Source organism: Nematolebias whitei, chromosome 15, assembly GCF_014905685.2.
Source record: "Nematolebias whitei isolate Nwh7 chromosome 15, NemWhi1, whole genome shotgun sequence".
Lineage (NCBI taxonomy): Eukaryota > Metazoa > Chordata > Actinopteri > Cyprinodontiformes > Rivulidae > Nematolebias > Nematolebias whitei.
Window position 1 is genome coordinate 25,624,985 of NC_056512.1, and position 25,168 is coordinate 25,650,152.

General features: G+C 39.7%; 1 protein-coding gene across 1 annotated transcript in view; it reads right to left on the bottom strand.

The window, feature by feature from the left end:
- The window catches only part of cacna1ha (calcium channel, voltage-dependent, T type, alpha 1H subunit a), a 163,760-nt gene that overhangs the window by 50,375 nt on the left and 88,217 nt on the right, over positions 1-25,168 (bottom strand). The window contains exons 4-12 of the mRNA XM_037688512.1: positions 24,163-24,296; positions 23,106-23,203; positions 14,624-14,783; positions 12,360-12,684; positions 8,372-8,464; positions 6,105-6,343; positions 5,419-5,930; positions 1,210-1,367; positions 943-1,002 (exon numbers count right to left, since the gene is read on the bottom strand). Coding sequence (XP_037544440.1) covers positions 943-1,002; positions 1,210-1,367; positions 5,419-5,930; positions 6,105-6,343; positions 8,372-8,464; positions 12,360-12,684; positions 14,624-14,783; positions 23,106-23,203; positions 24,163-24,296 — 1,779 coding nt within the window. The remainder of the gene's footprint in view (positions 1-942; positions 1,003-1,209; positions 1,368-5,418; positions 5,931-6,104; positions 6,344-8,371; positions 8,465-12,359; positions 12,685-14,623; positions 14,784-23,105; positions 23,204-24,162; positions 24,297-25,168) is intronic.

The window sequence follows — 25,168 nt, forward strand, 5'->3', positions numbered from 1 at the left end:
GAAAAAGAGAATCCATGCAGGATGGAGTGGATGGAGAAAAGTTTCAGGAGTGATTTGTGACAAAATGGTGGCAGCAAAAGTCAAAGGAACAGTTTACAAAATAGCAGTGAGACTAGCTGTATGGTCTGGAAACAGTGGCATTTAAAAACAAACAAATAAGAGACATAACTAGAAGTAGCAGAAATTAAGATGTTCAGGATGGATAATATTAGGAATGAGATCATCAACGGTACAATTAAGGTTGAACAACTGGGAGATAAAGTTAGAGAGGTCACATTGAGATGGTTTGGACATGCCCAGAAGAGAGATAGAGTAGGACCCTAGTGAGGGTAAAGAGCTGGCCAGTGTTCCACGGCCAGGATGAAACCCACATTGTTCCTCCTGGATCTGAGGATCGACCAAACAATCGGACTTGCTTCTCCAGTACCCCTGAAAAGATCTTACCAGGGAGGATAAGTAGAGTAATGCCCCTGTAATTGGAGCACACCCTTCAGTCCACCTTTTTGAAGAGGGGAACCACCACCCCAGTCTGCCAATCCAGTGGCACTGCCCCTGCGATCTTGCAAAGACTTGTTAACCAAAACAGCCCCACAACATCCAGAGCTTTTTAATTTTAATTTTTCATTTACCCCTTATTTATGCAGGTAGTCTCATTGAGCCACGAGAACTCATTTTCAAGAGAGACCTGTTTAGGGAGCAGATGGGTGTTAAGGGCCTTGCTCATGGGCCCTAGAGTGTGGCGAATGAGGGTGGGAGCAGTTGTGGGTGCTTCATCTACCTTATCCACATTTTTGATGCTGTCGGGAACGGGGTTTGAACCGGCAATCTTCCGATCACAGGCCGACCTTCTCTAACCTTGCGCCACCACTCCCCCACTTTAAGGAAATCAGGGTGAATCTCATCCACCCCCAGAGCCCTGCCACCATGGAGCTTTTTAATTACCTTGGCGACCTCAGCCACAGTTATGGACAGATCAACCCCAAAGTGCCCAGACTCTGCTTCCTGCATGGAAGACGTGCCAGTGGGATTGAGAAGGTCAGAGAAGTATTCCTTCCACCTTCCAGTGACATCATTGGTTGAGGTCAACAGCACTCCACTTTCATGGAATACAGTGTTAGTAAAGCACTGCTTTCTTCTCCTCAGCCACCTGATGGTTTACCAGAATTTCCTCGGAGCTGACCAAGAATCGTTATCCAGGGTCTCACCGACCTCGTCCCACATCTGAAATGTTGCCTCAGCAACAGCCAAAGCTGCGGACTGCTTGGCCCTCCTGTACTCCTCAGCTGCCTCCGGAGTCCCAACAGCCAACAAGGACCAATAGGATTCCTTCTTCTGCTTGACAGCCTCCCTAACCCAGGACTTTGGGTCTAGTTTAATAGAAAGAGAACTTGAAAGAGAACTTTATACATTTAATTTACAAAGTACCTATAACGGATGCAACTTCATTTTTGTTTATTGTAAACTCACAGAACACTGGTATTAGCTAACACATCCAGTCTTAATGGCCCAAATAAAAAACCCTGAACAGATCGTAATGAAACACTTAGAAATATGTGCACCTTACAAACTATAACTACGTTTTACAAATATCGAGCTAACATTTGATGTGGTCACAGCTGAGAGTCATCCCCAACACCTGAAGCACTAACAGAACACATGAGGTCTTTATATTAATTTTTGGTATAAAAAGCTGTGGCAATGCACTTTTCTTTAAGGAATATTGTTTAGCTATATGTTGTCACTTGGTAGCAGAAAAATATGTTGCTCAAAGAAAATGTTCAGAATGGGGATTTGTGGATTATGTTGAGCTTTTAATGTATTCTTCTTCATTTTGAGCACTACAAGCAGAGTTCATCAAGTCTGATCAATTTAAGAACATACAGCCATCTCTTGGAACAATTTATTCATAGATTCAGTGACTAACACCAAAACAGTCTGGACAGATAAACAGCACTATGGGATGACAAAAAATAAAAAATAAAAAACTTTATGTTTTATTTGAGTTAGATAATTTTTCATCTGTTAGTGCTGTGAATATGGCTTATTTGAAGGTGAGCATATCAGCATTTTTATTATTTTGATAGGAACTTTCAGTCAAAACAGAAATGGAAGAATCAAATAATGTGCCACCGCAATACCAGGAAAAAGAAGGTAGAAGTGAACTTTTGCACACGCAGCTAAAATTATTTTTTCTCATAAGGAGCCAAAACTCTCTGGCTGTCGCAATAAATGCTGCAAGATCATTATTCATCATCGTCTTTCAGATGATCCACTTTCCTTTCACCTTCTGTTTTCCAACTACAGATCTAAAACCAGGAGAGCTGAAAGCTACCAGAAGCAAAGCTCAGCTAGTGAAAACCTGTTTTTTTTAGCTGTTAAAAGTAAGAATCTCAATCTTGACTTGGATTGACTCTGAAAGGTAACCAGTTGTACATATACAAGCAATGATTACTTTCTTGTCTGGGTTTCTGGCTGAACAGTGGTGCAGGCAGGACTCGGAGGCAGATCGTAAAATGAAATATACTTTAATAAGGAAAGAAAGGAGGCCGACGTGGTAGCAAAACTTACAGGGCTGGATAACAAGACGGGACCAGGACAGGACGAGACCATACCCAACAATGAACCGACACTCAATGACACAAAGACCTAGACTTAAATACACGGACTAGACAAGACAAAATTACAAACAGCCTGACAGGACGCACAGGTGATACTGATCTAAATAACAGGATGAGATGCAGGGTGGCCACAGAGGGCACCATCCTTAGATTTCTAAAAGCTTGATTAAAACTGGTCAAGTGACATGTGACATTTTGATAACAAACAAACAAGGTTTACTTCAACGATTTGAGCTTTAGATGGAAAAACGTTGTGTGAAACGTAGCATTTTGAGCATGTGCTTTGAATGACTCTCATCTACAACCACGGAAAATATCATGTCAAAATCTACAAATCTGATATAATTCACATTTTGCATTTTTTATGTAATTTGGCTGTGGTGGCCATCTTGAATTTAGGCTTACAAAGATAAGCATTCATAATGTTACATGCAATGAATATTTCCACAGTTCATGAAAATCCATCCAGTGATATGTGAGATATTTTGTTAACAAATATAAAGCCGATGCATTGGTAATGACGAAATCTAAAAGTTATTTTGTGATCAGTTAGCAATAAAAATATGTGTTGAGGATAGGCCCCAACTTCCATAAGAAATTTTTTCTTAAATATTTGTAAACATTTTTGAACTGTAGATATTGCTTGAGTTTTTAAGGTCAGTAGCAATGAACCATTGAGTCATGACACCAAATTTACAAAAACATCAAGGTTAAGTTTAGAAAAAAAAAAGGTTGAATCTGGTATGGTGGTATGGTGACTCAGTTGGTAGAGCTGCTGCCTCTCAGCAAAAAGGTCGTTGGATCAAATCCCGGGCCGAGACCTTTCTGGGTGGAATTTGCATGTTCTCTCCGTGCATGCATGGGTTTTCTCCAGGTACTCCAGTTTTCTCCCACAGACCAAAAACATGCATGTTAGGCTGATTGGTAACTCTAAATTGTCCCTAGGTGTGAATGAGAGAGTGAATGGTTGTTTGTCTCATTTGTCTCTATGTGGCCCTGTGATGGACTTGCGTCCCCCGCCCCTCGCACAGTGATTGCTGGACATGGGCACCAGCGACCCCGTGACCCAAAATGGAATAAGCGGGTAAAGATAATGGATGGATTGATGGATGGATGGATGGATGGATATGGATGGATGCATGAATGGATGAATCTGGTATCAGGATTTAAGATGATCCATTTTACACAAAGTGTGTATAGTGTGAGAATGTTGCATTTAAATGCACTAGACTCATTTTTCACCCTTCTCATTTTTTCAGGCCTCTTCCTGTCACTGTCATTCCTCAGCATAGCCACAAAGTAACACTCCGCCTCAACCAGGAACTTATCTATGTCCACTTAATTATGTCTGAAGTGTCAGCTGGCAGGAGTGTGAGTGTGTGTGTGAAGTGTGGTAGTCATTGGCAGTCTCACCTCGTTAGGACAGAACAGACACGTCAATCACCCCACTGATACTTTTTTTACATTTTTGTCCATGCTGTCTCACCATTATTTGTCTTTTTTTCATCTTGCTGTCTTATCACACCTCTTGCAATTATTCCCCCTCTTCCTCCTATTTCTTGCCTTTTTTTAATAATCTAATTTACTTTTCCCCTGTGCCTTCCTTTTTAATATTTTATGATTTGAACATGATATTTTCCTTTTATGCTTTGTTTCGTGCAGAATGCCAATACATATACCTGTTTTGTTCTGCCTGCTTTTCCCCACTTGCTATATGCTATTCCCCACTCACTGTTAGCCCTTTATCCACCTCTCTGCACTGATGACTGTAACACTTGAGACATGGATTTCCTGTCAGGGCTTTAAGTGCTGCTTGTGACATAAACAGCACCCGTGCTACTTTAGGTCAAGCTTGAGAAGACACAGACGAGTTAAATGGCGTAGTAAAGTGAGAAGAAGCAAGCTGTGAGTATGGTCATGCCTATGGGAAAGCTGAAGCATCTAAACCTTAATATTTAAGATGAAACTAACAGCCATAAAAGAAAATGCATATCACCTCCTGCATGGCCAAAAATGTAAACAAGGATTTCATCCGAACTGTTTGTTTCAACCAAACAATGTAAATGTTACCATGCAAAACCGTAAATGTCCTAATGTTGCTGAATACATCAGGAACTGAATTAACTTTTGGTCTGACGAGATATGATGATCAAGTGGATTAGTACTCTCACAAACTCAATGCTACAGTATGCTATAATGATCTATCTGTGCTTGGCACACATGTACATTTTGCATAGTAACAATTAAGAAAACTAAAGCAAATTTTCAAAGAATCATGCTGCATTTGTTCACATTAACGTGGTGATTATGACAAAGTGTTCATTTTAAGCCTGAAAAACAAAAAAACTGAGCCTTTATTTGGATAGCCATTAGCCTAGCCTGGATGGAGACGTCTGCTCTCACTAACTTCAAAAACTGGCCAGACTATCCCTTTAACTATGTGGCTGATCAAAAAAAATAAAAATAAATAAACATACTAGCTGTAAAAAAATGCGTAAATAATGAGCTCATGTTATTCCACAGCTAATTTGGCTTCTTATTGTGCTCAAACAGATTTCTGTCTTTACCCTGCTGCTACCCTGAGGTCAAAAGGACACATCATATCTTAGTTATTTTCTCATTTGAGGGCCTCGTCGGTCTTTTTGACCCAAGGGCAACAGGAAGGTAAAACTAATCAGAGTAAAAGTGAAATTAACTCTGGATTGTTTAATTATGGCACTCACAACATGTTTTGCCTACTTATAGGTATACCATTGATTTTGTTCTAAGCCGACTGTGTGTGCAGCATGTGTTGTCTTACTGTGCTGTCCCATGAGTTGGTAAAGCTTGGTCAGCATCTCCGTGTGTTCAGACGGTGACTGACGCTGCTCAGGACTGACTCCACTCTGCTTTGAGTGCGAGGGTGGCGTCTTACTGCCGTAGCTGCACACAAAGGATGGAAGAATAGTCGGATAGTTCATGCCCCCGTTCAGTCGCCCAAGCAACGACCCAACTCCTTGTGTGATAACATTTGGGTTGTTGCCGCCATTTCCATTTGTACTTTCTTCCCGGTCCTTCATCTCCAGCTCCTCCCCTGCTCCCTCTTTGTCCATGTGCTCATCGGGCGCCACGCTGACTGTGTGCTGCCCGCCGTTGCTGAGTTGACAGTGTTGATGCTGATGGTTCTGCAGGAGGTTGTGGATTGGCCTCAGCCACATAGCGGTGCCTGGACCGGAGCCTCCGCAGCCTCTGCTGGAACCCTGGCCGTGCCCATTGCCGCCACCGTTGCCGCCACACCCACTGCCATTCGGGTTCACCTTTTTACGCCGTTTACTTTTCAAAGAATGAGAAACAACAGCAAAAATGTCAGCAAAGATAGAAAATTAATCCTACCTGTCTGTTGGGTTAGGGTTATACAAGTGGATGGATCTTAATGGAACCCAAATGTAATAATTTAAATTTATTTCTAGCTCCTCTAATCAGTAATCTATAAAACTAATAAGGTACCTGTGCCACCCGTAGTACATCCTCTGCAGCCTGCGTCTGAATTTGCGGTAAAGGTGGCTAATGTATCGCAGCATCTCTTCGTAGCACGAGCCTGGTTCACTGTAACTGGCCAGGGTGGAGTCGTTGGACATGAAGCGAGCGCGCTGCTCCCTCATCAGAGCGTTCTCTCTTTGCTTTGTCTCCGAGAACTGGGTGGCTATGACCACGAGGCACAAGTTGATCATGAAGAAAGAGCCCACCTGGTTGGGGAAGTAAAAAGCACCCAACAAAGCAAACTTGAGAATATGATAAGACTGTTAGAAATAATAAATTGCAACAATTTGGGACCAGCTGTTTTTGACACCTTGTGAAAAAACACAGGAGCTACAAAATCAATGATAAAGTCACCCTGAGGTTTTCTTTACAATGAATGCTATACTTTTCATCTGCTGTTTTGTTGCTGTTATAATAATATTCTTTTGTTAGACAATCTTATTTTTCACTATGTAATTTGTTGTTAACCTTTTGCTCATACCCTTTTTTCCCTAACAACAAGTCTTTTATCTCCTTTCTTCAGTGCATCATGTCTGCTTTTATATTAAAGAGGAAGGGAAGGAGTTCAGAGTCAAATATAGCCTAAGTTTGAGGTTATACTTCTCAAAACAAAAACAATCAAAGGAGTTATACACAATAAAGAGTATACAAGGTTCAACAAAAGAAGGACATCCTCCAAAGAGAGTTTGTTTACTGATGGAGATTATTCTGTGTTTCTCAAAGCAGGAAAACAGCAAGTGCACACTGAGAGGAGCCATTTGAGGTGGTTCAGTCATCTGGTAAAGATGCTCCCTGGATGCCTCCCTGGGGATATTTTCTAGGCCTGTCCAACTGAGAAGACCCAGGACACACTGGGGAGATTATGCCTCTTGACTGGTTTGAAAACACCTTGGAAGAGCTGGCTGTGGAAAGAGATACCTGGGCTTCCCTGCCGCTGCGCCGTGACTCGACTGGCCTAAAAGGTGGATGGATGGCCCAATAGATGGAATAGCATTTGATGGAATCAGGCTAGATAATTTGTTAATATTATCATATTGATGTCACCTTTGTTGATATAAAGAATTTGTGACAGTGACAAAGAAGTTGAGCTGCTTCTGTTTGTGACTTTAGATTATTGTCCAAGGTGTAGGTGCAGGTGTAGGGGAAAACAAGGAAATAAGTGTCAGTTTCAGGCATACGCGTCTCTTCATTTGTCCAAAGCCTTGATAAACTGTCATTCTGGCGCACTCCTGTAAAAATATCTCCTTTCTTCACAACCTTTTTTTTTTTTTTGCTCAAGCTGAAAACCTTCACGTCTTCCTCACCCACTCCACCCTGCCTGCCATCAGTCCTTTACCTCTCTGCTGCAAAGTATTTTTCTTCAGTGTATTTTCTAGTATCTCACTCAACCACTGTCTCCCTATCTACTCCTTACTTTCTCACGTCATTATCCTTATTTTCCTGGTGCACATCTGCTTCAGCTCTCCCCTGCTTTTACACAGCTACTTCCGATAGCTTACCTTCATCTCTCCGAGCTTTCCTACATCTACATCTGTCAGGCCTAAAAAGCCACATACAGAGAATGAACAGTATCTAGAAGTTCTGTCTTACAGGAAAAATGAATAAATATATAAATGAAATAAAATACCTGACACAGGACCTGGAAGGTTTGTCATCCTTCAGTTGATCAGTGACTGTATGACTAAAAGCACCTGGTTGTGGGGTTTGTGATATTGTGTGAATGCTGAGTCAGCGTTCTGTTTGAAGCCCAAACTACTTCATATCTCATTATATCTGGTGAGATTTTGACTTTTAGTATTTCTAACTTTTATACTTTATGAGGTATTTACTTTCAGTTACAAACAAATCCCCATGAAACACTTTAAGATCTTTTCACCTTCAAAAATGATACTTTGAAATCTCCATCAGCATACCTGCTCTATTTTTCTCTTCTCGTGGTCCTTTTAGCTTTAAGTCCCTGCCTTTCATCTTTTAGCTACAGTTTCACTACATTTAGCCTTCAGCTACTGTTTTTTATTTTTATTTTAGCAGCTGTTCCACTTGTTTTGCTATCAATAATTCACTTAATAAACCATTATTCAAAGAAATATGAGCAGCCATTAAGTGTTGTGACAAAAAAACAATTGTTTTGGTTTTGGTTTATTGTCTTGCTCTTTCACAAACAATGTATTTTCAGCTAACTTTATGTTCAAAGTGAGGTTGTTATTTAACAGAGGTAAAAATTATGTACTTACAATAATGAGCAGTATAAAATATATAAAATTGTAGAAGGAATGAGCATCCATAACGTAATACATGATGTCCACCCATCCTTCCAGAGTGATGACCTGGTGATGGCAACAAGAAGAGAAAAAGAAGAAACTTTAAGTCCAAACATTTCCAAAACTTGGACTTAGAAAACCTCAAACAAAGTCCTTGGAATCTTTTTTAAGTGTGCACATGTGTGTTAGCGAGACGGTGCTGGGGGATTCGCTGCAGCTCTTTCATGTAGCTGTTATGCTAATGAGTAATCAAGAAGCCGAAACTTGAAAGCAGTGACTCAGCTGAGGCCAGCTAATAACACACTGGCACCTCAACTTTACACCCTCAGTCAGAAGAACACATTACAGCAGGAACTGCAAGAATACACACAATAATGGAGTTATGTTCTAAAAGGCTGGGACGTGTAAATCTGTTTGTGAATGAATTAGTTCTGCTTGAACATATCATCTACATTTTTCTGCACAGACAGTCCAAATAAATCAGAAAGAAGATTTTAGTTTTTACATTTTTTGCAGCTTCTACATTTTCCTAACTTTAACTTTTCAGATCTTTATGTTCACTATCTTGTAGGCCCTTAAGGTAACGTCATACTGGCCTTAAAAGTTCATGCTCAATAATCCAGGTAAAACAATACAACAAAGTTCAGTTGGGTCATTTGGATGGTTTCTTTATTTTTTGTTGAGATGTTTCATCCTTCATCCAAAGGACTTCATCAGTTCAAGGAGCCACAAATAAGCCGAGTCCCACAAGCAGCACACTCACAACCAGTTTGCTGGTGATAAGATGGTTTCTGGAGCCCGCCCTCTCCCCCGTCGACTCCTCTGAGGCAGCCATAGCCATCTTATCACCAGCAAACTGGTTGGTTCACTATGTGGGTGTGCTGCTTGTGGGACTGATTTTGTTGTTGCTCCTCGGACTGATGAAGTCCTTTGGATGAAGGACGAAACGTCTCATTAACAAAAAAAGATGACCTGACTGAACTTCGTTGGATTGTTTTACCTGGATTATTGAGCATGAACTTTGATGTTTTGAAGCACTTTGGCTATGGCTGTCTGGGAGAAGTTGATGGGGGAGAGGGCGGGCCCCAGAAACCATCTTATCACCAGCAAATTGGTTGGTTAACCATGTGAGTGTGATGGTTGTGGGACTGAGTTTGTTGTGACTCCTCTGATTGATGAAGTCCTTTGGATGATGTACAAAATGTCTCAACAAATAAAAGAAACAATCCAGATGACCTGACTGAACTTTGTTGGATCTTACTGGACTGTTGGACACTTAAAAATGTGAGAAAAATTTCCAATGCAGTCCAATGAGTGTTTGCAACCAACCAGTGACTGGAGTGGATGTGTTTTTAGAGGGGAACAGGCTATTTTATGTGCATTGTTTGCAAAACTGTATTCTTTGGCATGCATAAACATATTTGAGATGCCTGCAAAGATTCTGCAACTACTTTAAGAGAAAATATGTCAGAACTTTATTGAACGTGTTTAAAATTCAAGTGACAAAACCTCAAGCCTTGGCAGCTCCTGCAAGAAAATTGAGAACCCTCACAGATGTTCCAAGACAAACTCCCTCAGGATTGCTGCTCACCAACTAGTCTCCAACAGTTGACTGCAGTGAGCTGCTGGTTTTTGGTTAGAAATGCAAAATTGTGAGGAAAATACACAAATTTTCACTTGAATCACAATACACGACATGAACACTAACAACACTCAAATTTGCACATAGTGGGTTTTTTTCATACAGTGCTAGCACTCTGGAGTTATGAAACTAAATGATGAAGGATTTAAACACAGTTTCAGACCCATGATGACTCTGGGACTATTCTAAAAAATATATCTTGCAGATTTTTCTGCAAGATAATTTCAGCAACTTGACTCAAAGGAAAGTATAAACCTTAGAAATGCTTCCAAATGTTTGGGACACTTCATTGTGAATGCTGTTTGGAATTTGCTGCCAACAGTCACAGCCCAGTTAGCTTGGATAGAAACAAATTAGGTTTCAGGCTTGGTTGAGAATGGTTCTGAAGCATCATGTCAACACCACACCATACGCCAGTATCCCAAAATAAAATAAAAATAACTCCGTTAGAAGCAATAGGCTGCAATATTTTCTATGCACATTGTACATTACATACACTAGTGTGATAAAGTTATAAACCACCATCTCCATGTACCGCTTAACACACTGTAGCTCTTAAAACAAATACATTCTCTTCATCGTTGCTCTTTTCACGTTATGTCCCTTTTTAGTTACTTTGAACATCTTCAAATGTTTGGGGAAGAGATTTTTGGCTAAACACTGCAAGTAAACAGCTGCTGTGGGATACAAACACACTAATCATCTAACTGGGAAGAAAAACAACTAATCCCACCTAAGACTCCAAGTGTCATTTACAAAACCACTTCAAAAAATATAAATGCAAATGGCAGATGCTAATCTTAAACTCCTCCTGAGCTGAGACCGCACACTGAGTGTCTAAACAGGGATTAATATGTCTGTGTGTAGATGCGTTCAGAAAGTAATGTGAAAGTTTTAGAGACATTTGGAGTCTTATCTATTCACCTAACAGAGTGACGGCAGCACAGAATGTGTTGGGTAAGACAAGATTTGGTTTTTGGGGAAGTGGAGCCAATGGAAAAGGGAGAAAAAAATGAGAGAAATGTAAACTAAAAAGTCTGAAATTAAACACTTAAAGCAGGTGTTTAGATCTTTTGAAGTGAGGTTCTGTGGAAAGGGTATGATCATTTTTTAACCTGTTGCAGATAGCTCTTTGAACGGTCTGTTTAGAGAAATATTTTTTTTATTCAGACCAGAATGATGAGCTAAAGATTAGAACAGACCAAAGTAGATTGCTGCCACCTTTAAAAACCTCCAGTCTACAACATTTCATAATGGTTCATGCAAAAACTAGTAGTTGAAAAACTTCAACACCGCTGTCAGTTTCTATTTTGGGCAGAAATATTAGGATATTCTTGCCAAAGAGTGTCCCCTGGCTTCACAGGAAGTGCTACACCTTCTGCTGCTATTGGATGTAAACAAGTTTGTCAGTGTCTCCAGTCTGTGAGGGGTTTGAATAGTGAATGTTTGTAGTTTTCAAGATGAGTGTTTTTTCTGGACTGGAAGTGAACAGGGAATGCAAGTAAACCTTAATAGTTTGGTTGCAAGATGCTCAAGTGGGTAGGAGTTACACTGTGGAGAAGACCAGAGAGAGTTTTTTATTTTTTTTCCTTGTCTGAGGCTGTGCAGAGTGATGGATCCTGGTGAGGAGAAGGACTCATTTTATCCACCACTAACTGCATGTGCGGAGCCGGAGGGTGGCCAATGGTGGCCTTGGCCACCATAGATTAATCTTCAGCCACCCCACCGGCTATCCAAATTATTAAAGGAAACTATACTTTAAAACAATATAAACACTTGAAAGCATAGTTTCCTCAAATGATTAGGGTGGCTGGTTTACATATATATTGGTGGCCATCTTGAATTTTGACATGGCAAGCCGATTTTCAGTAGTGACCTTTTTTATGCTTAGATGCAGCCTAGATGTTGTGGTATAGCTGAACCACCATCTTTATTCGGCCACTCTGTATTACAGCACAGGATAATACCAATGCAGGCAACTCAATACTGTCCTCTACAGGCCAGGAGTTTATAACATACATCACAGGTAAATCGCCTATTTTTCAAAGTATCAAACAGACGGAGGGTATTTCCAGTTCCTCTCTTTGCTGCCTGACGTGGGACAATAACTGTGCTGCATAACTGACAGTAGTGTAAAGGTTTATAAAACAGTGTTACCTTAAGACTGGAGTTGTTTTAAGGTAACACAAGTCCACTTTGGTCTTGGCTCAACTCTACCTAGCATCATAGCCACTCTACAAAACTAACCTTCAAAACACCCTAAATATAAAATATTTGGACGAGCCTTTAAACACTGGACCATCTCATGTGTCTTCTCACCTGGAATATGGCTATCCAAGCATAGCCAATATTGTCAAAGTTGACAGCTCCCTTGTGGGGGTTGAGCTCCCCGGGGCGACAGACATTGTAGTACTGGTTCCAGTTAATGCAGCCGTTAATGCTGGCCCCTCCCACTCCAGGAAATGATCCAATCAGAGGAGAGCTGAGGAGGGGAGGAGCCAATGAGCACTCCAGTCCGCCCTCAGTGTGGTTTGGCACACTGTGGCAGCGCAACATCCCGTTCTCGCGGGGCGCAGAGCAGATAAACGGGCTGTCTTCACCTTCCTCCGACATGTAGTAAGGATTTATAGACAGGTTGTAAATTCTGGGTAGGAGGGAAAAAAACAGGATTGTTAAGCTACAAGCACATTAGAATGCCATGTTAGATTTTATATGTATTCTTTCAATGAATGCCTTTTTAAATTCTTTATGCAACTTATTGTTCATTGCTGCTCTTGTTTAAAGTATCTTTATGACCTGTCTGCATTAATTTCTGCTATAAAAAAAAAGAATATAATATATTTGTGTCAGGAAGAACAAGTTCACTTATAATAACTGAACTAAAAAGCATGTAATGGGAGAGTGTTTGGTATTTCAGACAGACAGACGGGATACATAATGTATTAGAAAACAGAGACAACTCAAAGCAGCCTTGTCTCTTAAATATTAAGCTTCTGTTTTCTGTTCCTCTCACGCACAGGGAAGATTCAGACACATTAACCGTGGAACAATTTGTATAATCAAAAACAGAACAAATTCAAGCATCTCAAAGTGACATTACTTGCTTCTCGAGGTTTCGAACAAGTTTTGTTTCTTGTTTTCTTGTTTAGTTTGAATCCCTTTAGCTAAACTGGTGAATAATCTTTTCTCCGTCTGATGCATTTGTGCCTGTTTGTCCAAGTTGTTGCCTGATTTAAAAGCAGAGAGTGTTTCTTTGTTGCTAATGTAACTTATGCCATTACATCATAAAGATAAGAATAGGGTTTATTTACTTTTTATTGCAACGCTTAAACTGTGGACAGCCTTGTATCCCTCCATCTGTGGGAACAGAGTTAGGACAGTGTGTCCATTCTGGGCCGAAGCTAAACAGTTTGTTTTTATGAATCTCAGATAAATGTTCTGCACCGTGTTTTAAAGGTTTTAATTAATCCAGCAGTGATGTAGGTCAGAGTTTTATTGTGTTACTCATCACCAGGTAATAAATCTGTTTATGTTTGGCTCTATTCAAATTAGAGTTGCATTCAGGCCTAAAAAATCCAACCTAACCCCAGCATGTAGCCATTTTTTCCAAACCCGACCAAATCTGACCAATTAATTGTTACTAAAGGCCTGAAACCGAGAAAAAAAAAAAAAAAAAAAAAAAAAAAAAACTTTTTAAAATTAAGATTTTACTACTTTTGCAAGCAAATCAGTTTGACATGATATTTTAAAAATGTTTTTCAAAGAAAGGAAGATTAAGATTACTTGATGATATAAGATCTCTTGTTTATTAACAAGTTCCCAAATGGAAATCAACTTACAAAACAAATAGCCTAAAAAATCAACTCAATTTTATTTTTTATTTTTTTCAAAAACTCAATTTTATATTGTGCATTCTTTTTTAGTTTTCTTTGAACTGTATGATTCGTAAAACTGCGTCAAAAGCCGAAGGCGACCTGGCCCACCCATCAAAGCACATACTTTTTGTACAACCCAGCTCAAATTTTGGGTCGGGCCCAGGCTTGGGTTAGAAATCACAGCTTTAATTCAAAAGCATAATTAGATTTTTTTTAATCAAATGTTTTGTCACTTTTTTATTAATAAATTAATAGTTTGGTCATTTTTTTGGAAGTGATCTTCTGTCAAATAGATTTAAACATTTGGTAGCTTAATCATTTACAGAACATAGAGTGTGTCAAAGAAAGGATGGGTCTTGTATTTTTTTTGCAAGAGAAAGGTAAAAAGCAAGACAGTAATTGGTTATTTAGTCAATGGTTTCAATTTATTTTTACTTTATTTTGCATAAGCTTTATTTCTCTACACTTAATTCATTTATCCTGTTGCTAACTTTGGTGTAAGAGACACATCTTGGAGATACTACTAACATATATGTATATATATATTTTCATATATATATATATATATATATATATATATATATATATATATATATATATATATATATATATGTGTGTGTGTGTGTGTGTGTGTGCTAGAGGGAAATTAAAACATTTATAAATGCAGTGGTTTAGTGCAAGTTAAAGTGATACACCTGAATTGCTTACGTTTTTATGTCCTCTCCCAGGAAGCAGCGGTTGCGCAGTAGTCCCGCCCACAGCTGGACGCCCACAATGCCGAAAATGAAAAAGACAAAGAAGCAAAGGAGGAGAACATTTCCCAGCATGGGTAACGTGTCCAGGAGCAGTGTCACCAGGATCCTCATACCTGCACAGTGGGACACAAGCAGCAGAGATGTCACGAGAAACACCATTTCTCACACAGATTTATATTTACAATCATTTTACCCACACATATGTATGTGTATACACACAAATACACACACACACATATATATATGTACATATAAAGAGCTACTGCATGCCACAGTATCACAACTACACTTTTTAGCCGGAGGAATTATTTAAAAAAATGTTTAACTGCAGGAGAAAAATCAGCATAAATCTGCAAATATGTTAATACCTGGAAAGCTAAAACAAAGACCTCAGAGTTTCTTTATCAGGGTTGGACTGAACTGCTCCAGGCTGATCAGAGTTCTCAACACGTTCCCTTCGAGAACCAAAGATGAAATATAGCTTGGGTGCATGAGAGGGAAATGTCTCATATGGTTACTTTTTACACCTATTTTATGTACAGAGGAGCCCCCCCCCCCCCCCACACACACACACAGTTTTAAGACAACTCTAAAAATTACATTTACCTTTATTTTGGCATTACAAATGCATTCAACTGTTACTGTATTTATAAAGGTTAGTCTCACTGAGTCACGAGAACACATTTTCAAGAGAGACCTGCTTTAAACAAAAACCACAGATAGAATGCAGACGACAATAAAACAATCATATAAAAGCATATAAAATGAAAAGTAAATAAAAGAGGTGATATAAAACGAGTTTAAAAAACATGCTACATTATATGTATGAAATAGAGTGCTGTATGAATGGGTAAATGAGGGCACAGATCGCATTGTAAAGCGCTTTGAGTACATTTTAGAAGACAGAAAAGCGCTATATAAGTACATCAGAGTCAGAGTCAGAGTTTCTTTATTGTCATTCGCACCTCATGTGGTACATGTGGTGGAGTGAAATTATGTACACAGGGTCCCAGTTACATCCAACAATAAAATGTATAAGAAAAACAGTAATAACATCTAAGATATGAACTAAGAAAAACATCAACTAAATATACACTAAGCACTCATAACATAAAACATTGAACATCAGCACAAACATGAACATGAGTCTGTGAGCAGATGTGCACGCATGAACACATCAACATTGAAACAGATCAGCAGCAACATGAAACAGATCAGCAGCAACATGATATGGTTTTTCACAGTGATTATTCTAGTTAGAGATTCATGAGTCTAACAGCCTCAGGGTAGAAGCTGTTCCTCAGTCTAGTGGTTCTACACTTAATGCTCCTTAACCTCCTTCCTGAGGGGAGTGGGGCAAAAAGTGTGTGTGCTGGGTGAGTTGGGTCCTTCATGATGCAGGTGGCCCTCTTCCTGCATCTGGAGGTGTAGATGTCTGTGATGGTGGGGAGGCTGATTCCAACAGATTTTTGTGCAGCCTTCACCACTCTCTGCAAAGCTTTTCTTTCTGCAGCTGTGCAGCCTCCATGCCACACATTGATGCTCGAGCACAGGATGCTCTCCACTGCACACCTGTAGAAGGAGGTGAGGACTGAGCTTCCCAGACCAGCTCGCCTCAGCCGTCTGAGGAAGTAGAGTCTCTGATGAGCTTTCTTGATCAGGCTGGTGGTGTTGTTGCTCCAGCTTGTCAGGGTTTTCGAGGCAGATTGGGACAGAAGAACCCAGTTGCGCAGGCAGGACTCAAGAGGCAGATGTATAAAAAAAAATACTTTTAATAATAATAATAATAATAAATCAAAAGGGCTGACATGGCAGCAAAACTTACATGGACTCAAGAAACAGGATCACACAGGCAGGAAAGGAACAGGCAATACCCAACGACGAACCGACAATGACAGAACTGACAGACAGACTTTATATACACACAACCAGGACATGACACAGGTGACGATAATCAGACAATCAATTCAGACACAAGGGAGAACAGACAGGGGGAAGGCCCACTAGATGGTGCCATCCCTACACAGCTGAGGTTGTCATTCATGTGTACACCCAAGTACTTGTAGCTGGAGACCACTTCCACCACAGATCCTCTTATGTTCAGGGGGGTGTAGGTGTTTTTGTTCCTTCTGAAGTCCACAATCATTTCCTTTGTCTTCTTCACATTGATGTGAAGGTTATTCTCTCTGCACCAGCTCTCCAGGTGTTCCACCTCTTGCCTGTAGCTGGACTCATCATTGTTTGTGATGCATCCCACCACCGCTGTATCATCTGCAAACTTTACAATGTGACAGCCTGGATGGGTAGCTGCACAATCATACGTGAGCAGAGTAAACAGGAGGGGACTCAACACACATCCCTGAGGAGAGCCAGGGCTCTGAGGGTTATGGTGGAGGAGGAGAGGTTGTGGATCCTCACTAACTGTGGTCTGTTTGTTAAAAAGTCTAGTACCCAGTTGCAGATGGAGGGGCTTAGTCCTAGTGTGGAAAGTTTGTCCATCAGGGTTTGGGGGATCATGGTGTTGAAGGCGGATGTGAAGTCCACAAAGAGCATACGGACGTAAGAGTTTTTCTGCTCCAGGTGGTTGAGCGCAGTGTGGACCACAGAGGAGATTGCATCCTCTGTTGATCGGTTCTCACGGTATGCATACTGATGAGGGTCCTCGTTGATGTTGATGGTTGTTTTGATGTGAGTCATGACCAGTTTTTCAAAGCATTTAGCGACTATCGGGGTGAGGGCCACTGGCCGATAGTCATTCAGACCAGTCACTGTAGAGCTTTTTGGGACTGGGATGATGGTGGCAGTCTTCAGGCAGGTGGGAACTGTCTCCAGGGTAAGTGAGGTGTTAAAGATGTCTGCCAGCACCTCACAGAGCTGATCAGCACATTCCTTCAACACTTTTCCGGGGATGTTGTCTGGGCCAGTTGCTTTGTGCGGATTAATCCTCCTGAAGGTACTCCTTACTTCTGCTGAGGTCACGCTGAGATGCTCTTCATCCGGTGGTGAGGTGAGTCTGGTGCTGGGTGGTCTGTTCGGGTCTTCAAAGCGTGCATAGAACTTGTTGAGGGCGTACATACATTTACCATTATAAAACAGTGTAAGATACTAAACACAAGAACATGTCTGCATTGGTCTTTACATTGAACTTAACAGTTGTTTAAAATCCCAGAGGTTAAAGTTGACAACTTCAGCTCTTTTTGCAAGGTGTTCCAGGAAACAGGAGCGGAGTAGAAGGTCCTTTTGCCAAATTCGGCCCACACTAAGGGGACACTGCAGGTAATTATGTCCTGAGTGTGCACGCTGTAGCTGCACTCATGCAGTGACATGTAGGAGGAGATGTATGAAGGCAACAGACCAAGAAGTGATTTAAAGATGAAAATGTACCAGTGAGAGAGTCTGTGTGAAGTTAACCAGTTAACCAGTGAATACAGGGTGCAGACTAAAGTTACAGCCAGTTATTAATCTTAGCGCACCATGATAGACAGCATCCAACATCTGCAAGGTGTTTGCAGGAGCATTCGTGTAAATACTGTCACCATAGTGAATGGAGGGAAGGAAAGTAGCAGTTACAAGGTGTTTCCTAGCATTCACAGTTAAGCAAGAACTATTTCTGAAAAAGAAACCCAATTTTTTTTCCAGTTTCTTCACCAAGTTTTTGGCATGAGGCTTAAGAGAGAGATGTGCATGAACCAAGATTTCCAAGTACTTGTAAGAGTCGACAAACTTAATAGGAACACCATTCGTAGAAAAGATAGAAGGAAGGACTGCGGGGACCGACTTCCTGTTTGAAAACAACATCCCTTTGGTTTTATCAGCATTTAACACCAGTTTGAGAAGGAACAAATCAGACTGGATGATGTCGAATGCAAACTGTAAAAACTATAAAATCTTAGCAACTGTTCTAGCTTGACAATAAACAACTGTGTCGCCAGCGTAGAAAATACACGTTACTGTATATCAGTTGAGTAGGTTGATGATATTGTGCAAAAGGTGCATTAATGCTAATAATACAGTGTTTTACTTGCCTTCTTTGAATGAATGCATATCACCCCTTACCTTGCAGGCCAGAGTTTTAAACAAAGCTCTCGTTAGGAGTTATTTACATATGTGTTGTGCTAACCATCAGCAAATGTTTGATCAATATCTGTCACACTAATTCAGTTATAGTCAGTTTTGTGCTTGATAAAGTTAAAAAGCTGAGGCATCCATCTTAAATCATGTTGACTCCAAAAGGTAATCAGTTGTAGATGTGCATCCAGTGATTATTGTCTGGGAGTTTCATTATGGCTGGAAAGAACATTGCAGTCCACTTAAAAAAAAATTAAGTGTAATGATTTAAATCACTTCCATTATTTTGTCAAATTTATGTAAAAATTCTAATTCTAACAATAAGAATTGATCTGAAAGAGTCTTAAGAGTTGTCCAAATTACATTTTTTCTCCAAATTATGGGCTGAATACTGTATATGAGCCACACTTTTCTAAACATTTACTTCTCACAGCTGGTGATCTTGTTTCCTAAGAAGTTCTCGCTCATATTTTTTAGAACCAGCTAAGTGACACTGCGGAGAAAAGGCAAAATATAATTTCTTATTTTTCTGTTTAGCTCCAGTCAAAGTAAGATTGCAGCCCAAATAACTTGCTATTAGAGCCTGAAGAATAAATCTAGGTGTTGCACACAGCACTAAAGCATTCTGATGACTGATTCAAGCAATCAGAAAACATGTTTGTGTGCGCACACTCACAATGTACAAACACAACTGCAAATTATCAGCAGTTGGCAGATAATTCGCAGAAGCCCCCCTGCGAGCTTCAGCCCTGTTAAAATGAAATAAACAGAGCGCAGCTCTTTGTGTCTGAGCTGCAGAGGAAATACATGCTCAACATCTGTGCAACAATTCTCCTCTTCACTGAGGCACAAAGACAAACAAAGATAGAAGAGAGGCACATTTTAGACTTTCTCTGAACCTCGGGTCTACAAACACCCCCATCTGATCCTAATAGATGAAAAATAAAGGCACATTTGGAAAGTAAGCTGATGTTAAACATCCTCCAGGGGTCTCTGGATCTGTCCACCTTGGAGTCTGTGGATGTGAGCTCCGGGGTATGTTTGCTCCACATTTCTTTGACAATGACCTTGACTTTTCCAGCCCAGAGTAATAATTATCACTGTCACCCATATTTGCAGCTGAATAGGAAATGAGGAAATAGGAGGGAGGAACGCTGCACATTTCTTCAAAATTTAACAAGATAAGCACCTAAAACAATTATTTGATTGCTCAACGTTATAGCAAAGGTGTGTCTCAGTAGAATTTTTACTTAATAAATGCACTTCAATGGTCAAATTAGCTACATTTTGCCCAAGCAACGCAACGCAATGAAGCTGATTTGACGGCTGCTCCAGGCGAGCTGGACGAAGGTGGCAGGTTATGACAAGCCAATTGTGTTATTAATAGCCACTTTTATCTATTACATGCCACAACAGCATGCCATAATACTTGAGTGTCATCTAGCGGCTGAAAATGGTAGTGTTCAATATTTTCAGGCATAATTAATGAAAACGGTCATTACTCAGCCAAAAATTGGTTCATAAATATGGGAAAAATCCATAAATATGTTGCTTTGGCGTAAAAGTCACAAAGTCACAGGACATGCAAATTATGCAAAAAAACATGACTTATAGGCAGAAAAATATGGTATACATTACAGTACATACTAAAAATCAATAATAATACAACTTTTAAGGTGCCTTCCATGGCACTCAAGAACACCGTACAATAAAATGCAATGTAAAATGCAGTAAATATAAATTAACCACATAGCATAACATTAATATAGGTGTTGTGGTGGTAAAGAGATGAAAAAGAGAATCCAGGCAGGATGGAATGGATGGAAAAAAGTTTCAGGAATGAGTTGCAACAAAAGGGTGTCAGCAAATGTCAAAGGAAAAGTTTACAAGACAGTTGTTAGACCAGCAATGTTGTATGGTCTGGAAACAGTGGCAATGACAAAAATTCAGGACAAAGAACTGGAAGTGCCAGAAATGAAGATGTTGAGGTTCTCCTTAGGAGTGACAAGGCTGGATAAGATTATGAATGAGATCATCAGAGGTACAGCACAGGTTGAACAACTGGGAGTTAAAGTTAGATAGACCAGACTGAGATGGTTTGAATATGTCCAGAGGAGGGACAGTGGGTATATTGGTAGAAGGATGTTAGAAATGCAGCTACCAAGAAAAAGACAAAGAGGATATATGTGGATGCAGTTAGAGAGGACATGGAGGTTGTTGGAGTGAGGACAGAGGATGCAGAGGACAGAGTGAGATGGAGGAGGATGACTCGCTGTGGTAACCCCTGAAGAGTGAAAAACCGAAAGAAGAATAAATATAGGTTACATGTTACATGGAGGTTAGCATGAGTAAGAATCTTTTAAGATGCGTACATTTTGATGTGGGATTTGGAAATGGTGATGGTGGGAGAGGTTTTGATGTTCATGGGGAGAGAGTTCTAGAGGTGGGGTGCTGAGCGACTGAATGCTCTTGAGCCCATAGTGATTGGATGAGCAGGTGGTTGGGTGAATTGGGTGGAGGAGGAGGACCTGAGAGTACAAGTGGGTGTGTTGATGTGGAGGAGTTCTCTAAGATACTGAGGAAGAGGATTGTTGAGGGCTTTGAATGTGAGAAGCAGGATTTTGTATGAAATATGATATATATTGTAACTGGGATCCAGTGATGATGCTGCAGGACAGGGGTTGTACAAGTGGTGGAATGAGTTCTAGATACAATGCAAGTGGCAGAGTTTCAGACCAGTTGGAGTTGATATAAGGATTTTGCAGGTAAACCAAAAAGAAGGGATTTACAGTAATCTAGAAGGGATGTGACCAAGGAGTGAACCAGAACTGCAGTACTGTTGGGTGAGAGGGATGGACAGAGGTGAGCAGTGTCACAGGGTGAAATTATGCTGAACGAGGGATACCAATATGAGATTCAAATGATAATGTGTTGACTAGAATGGCATCCAGACTCAACATGAACGAGAAAACTGAGGTGGCATTATTGCAAATGGAAAAGTCACTGGTTTTAGTCATAATTGCATTATTTTCTATTGTCTAGTAAACAAACCAAATGCAAAAAAAAAAAAAACTGAAATGTATTGAGCCAAAGAGCTCCTGAGCTGTTACCAGCAGCTCAGGAGTGGAAAAACAACTTGCTAACTGGTTAATACTGATGCAAGTTTGTTATGACACCACTGTCTATGGAAACTCTTTAGCTGTAAATTTATTGCCTCTTCTGTTAAAGAGCTTTTAGTTAAATGACAAATTATGTGTGAGTTTTTCTTAGCTAAATACACAAACAAATGCCAAACTCTCCTGCGTTATCAATCAACGCACCACTAAACAGTGGGAACGCAAACGCAATATCAAGCTGTACACTGTTCAAAGTAAACAAACTGAAATAAAACAGGCTCATGGAAATAGACAGGGCTCTATAAGAATAATAAAAGTTGAATCAGTGTACAAAATGTGAACTATTTGTAATAAAAGATGATGTGATCAAATGATGTAAAGTGTATCAGCAGGGATGAATCAAGGTACTTTTGATGTGGTAATAAATAAAGTATCTACATCTTCATGTGGTACGCACAGTGTATGTACCTTTTTTGAAAAATAACTATATACAACCCACATGATCTTTAAATGTGGAAAAGCATTTGCTTACAGGGCATGTTGAAATATGTGACATGTGAAATACCTGGCATTATGTGGTTTTGGAACATGTTCATGGTAAAAAAAAAAAAAAAAATGTGCAAAACCCAAGAATTATATATAAATCTATGAAATTACAAGTTTTTCACATGTTAAAGATCCTGAACATTTCCATGGCAACCTGGTGCACTTTATGTTTCTGTTAATCACACGTAACAATAATGCAGTTGTATTCTATCTCACATAAGCACTTTGGTAACAGTTCCTGTTTTAAATGTGCTATACAAATAAATTTAACTTGACTTGACATACTTTAGATTCAAAGTCAAGATGGAAAGAAGAGGTCACCTGGTGAATAAACATGTTTATCTCACTATTAAATAATGAAATCATGTTTCGATGCATCACAACCCCCGAGATTAGATGCAAAAATATACACGCGTTCCAAAATCTATGCATGATCGATGCATGACCGGTTAAAGATGGCGGTGCCAGTGTGTTTAGCTTCCTGCCTCTGCAAACCTTGATTGTATTTATGTTGTTTTTTAGGGTTTCAATTGATTTTATAGGTTTTTTTTATGCTTTTTATGTGTTCTCAGTGTGCAGCACTTTGGCCAAAGGTGTTGATTTTAGAAGTGCTGTATAAATAAAGTTGAATTGTAGTGTATTATGGTCTTTTCAATAATCAGGATCAGTGGAGACACAGATTGTTAATAAAACACTAGGTCTTACTTGGTACTCTGTTGATGGCCCGCAGCGGTCGAAGTACTCGAACAGTACGGATGGCTGACAGACTGGCATTGTGGCCGTCCAGAGAATACTCCATCACCCTGAGGAGACGGTTGCAACAACAACAAAAAAAGAGTTTTACTTGACGCACTGCACTTCAAGGAAGCTAAAACGATGCACTCATGCACACCTATATATATTTACACAAAGCAACAACATGAGGGAAAGGAACACTAATCATGTGACGAGGCAGCCCACATAACGACACTGACATTTAATTACAAAGCTCCACATGCACTCCTGACTCTGGACAATTCATTGTAGTCCAAAACATAACCAAAAAAAAGACAATTTACAAGAAGTTAGAAGGAATAATTATGGTTTTTACTGTGTTTTGTGTTCTGCTTTGTGATTGTGCAAGTTAGGGAAGAGTGGTTTTGGCTGTGGTCAGGTCAGAGAGTGAGGGAGCAGCTCCAGAATTACCTGCTCATGATTGGTTCCTGACCTGGCCCGAACCTGTGCACCTTCTCCATGAGACTTACGCCAGCAGGAAAAGTGCTCTTTTAACCAATTTCTCAACTTAGTACTGCTGAACGTTGAGGCTGAACAAATAAGCTTTTGAACTACATGGTGATTGAAGATGTAACAATTTAACTTTCTTTTTTTTTAAGTTGCTTTTATTCTTTTCATAAAACAATAAAAACACCTATAATTTGTCCTACAGTCAATATTTTGTTCAGCTGCTGAAGAATAACCCATTCAACACTGGTAAGACTTTATTAGCTAAGCAAACGGCTGCTAGGATACTAAAAGGTATAGTTCAACTCACACATGCAGCCTTCTCCCATTTGCATTTTATTTGGAAAACCTGGTGTTTTCATCATCCTAATTATGGATTTTCCTTTCAATAAATACGTCATAAAGTCTAGAAAATAGAGTCAGTGCAAGAAAAAGGAATACGATTGTCCTTGTCGCAAAAAGCTTAAGATTTCCTACCAATACTGTTGTGATTTAGCTGCTGATGGGGAAAAAAATGGAAAAATGCAAAGTAAACACTAACCCTGCCATGACAATGACAAAGTCCAGCTGGTTCCATTTATCACCGAGGTAACAATTTGAGCCAAAAATTCCAAGGGCCACCATCTTGATGACCATTTCCACGGCGAAGAAAGCGAAGATGCAGTCATCCAACACCTGGTGCCACAGGACCAAAGCAAACACATAAAACAGGCGTTCAGCACTGATAATACCAGCTGAAAATCACTTGTCAGACTCTTCGTACATGGCTTTATCAGTGCTGGAAGACAATTTATTTTAAAGAAACAGAAACATCACATCTTGTGTAAGAAGATATTTTGTTGAACTCGAGCAGAGAACAGTTCAGGCTTATTGTGCTTGTAGTTGTGCTTCAGTTAATTAGCCTGTTTTCACAGCAAGAGGAACATCTGTACTTGAGTTTAGTGGGCACATCCCAGGGTGTGAGGAAATAAACATACGAGACAGAAGCAACAAACAAGTCTGATAAACTGTAAGACTCAAAGGTATGTCATTTACTTAAAAATAAGGTACAAAAAAAATGTGTTGGTATTTATTTGATGCCAAACAAAAGGTCAAAAGTAACAAAGCATAAAAAATGTGTAAAGACAACATAAACAAAGTGTTACACGTCACAACCAGCCTCTTAGGTGAGTGTCAGTGGACATGAGTGGAGCTTAGTGAAGGCTTAATAGGTTATTTAACTGTGTTTTTAATGTTGAAAGTTATTTAAATGCAAGCATAAATGACCTTTCTGGTTTTCCATATATGAATTGTGATTTATAAAGCCTTCTGTATATCCACCAGTTCCATAGTTTAACAGCACCCTAAAACTTTTCTCTGCCAGTATGAAACGAAGATTTTCAAGCTTCTGCTGTCATCTGGACCAGCCATGTTTTGCTTTGTTTTGTCATAGAGTGCTTTAGAAGGTAAATCTCTTTGCTCCTGTTCATCTTCTATTGTGGCAATAAATGAACTGCAAATTATATATATATATATATATATATATATATATATATATTTATTTATCT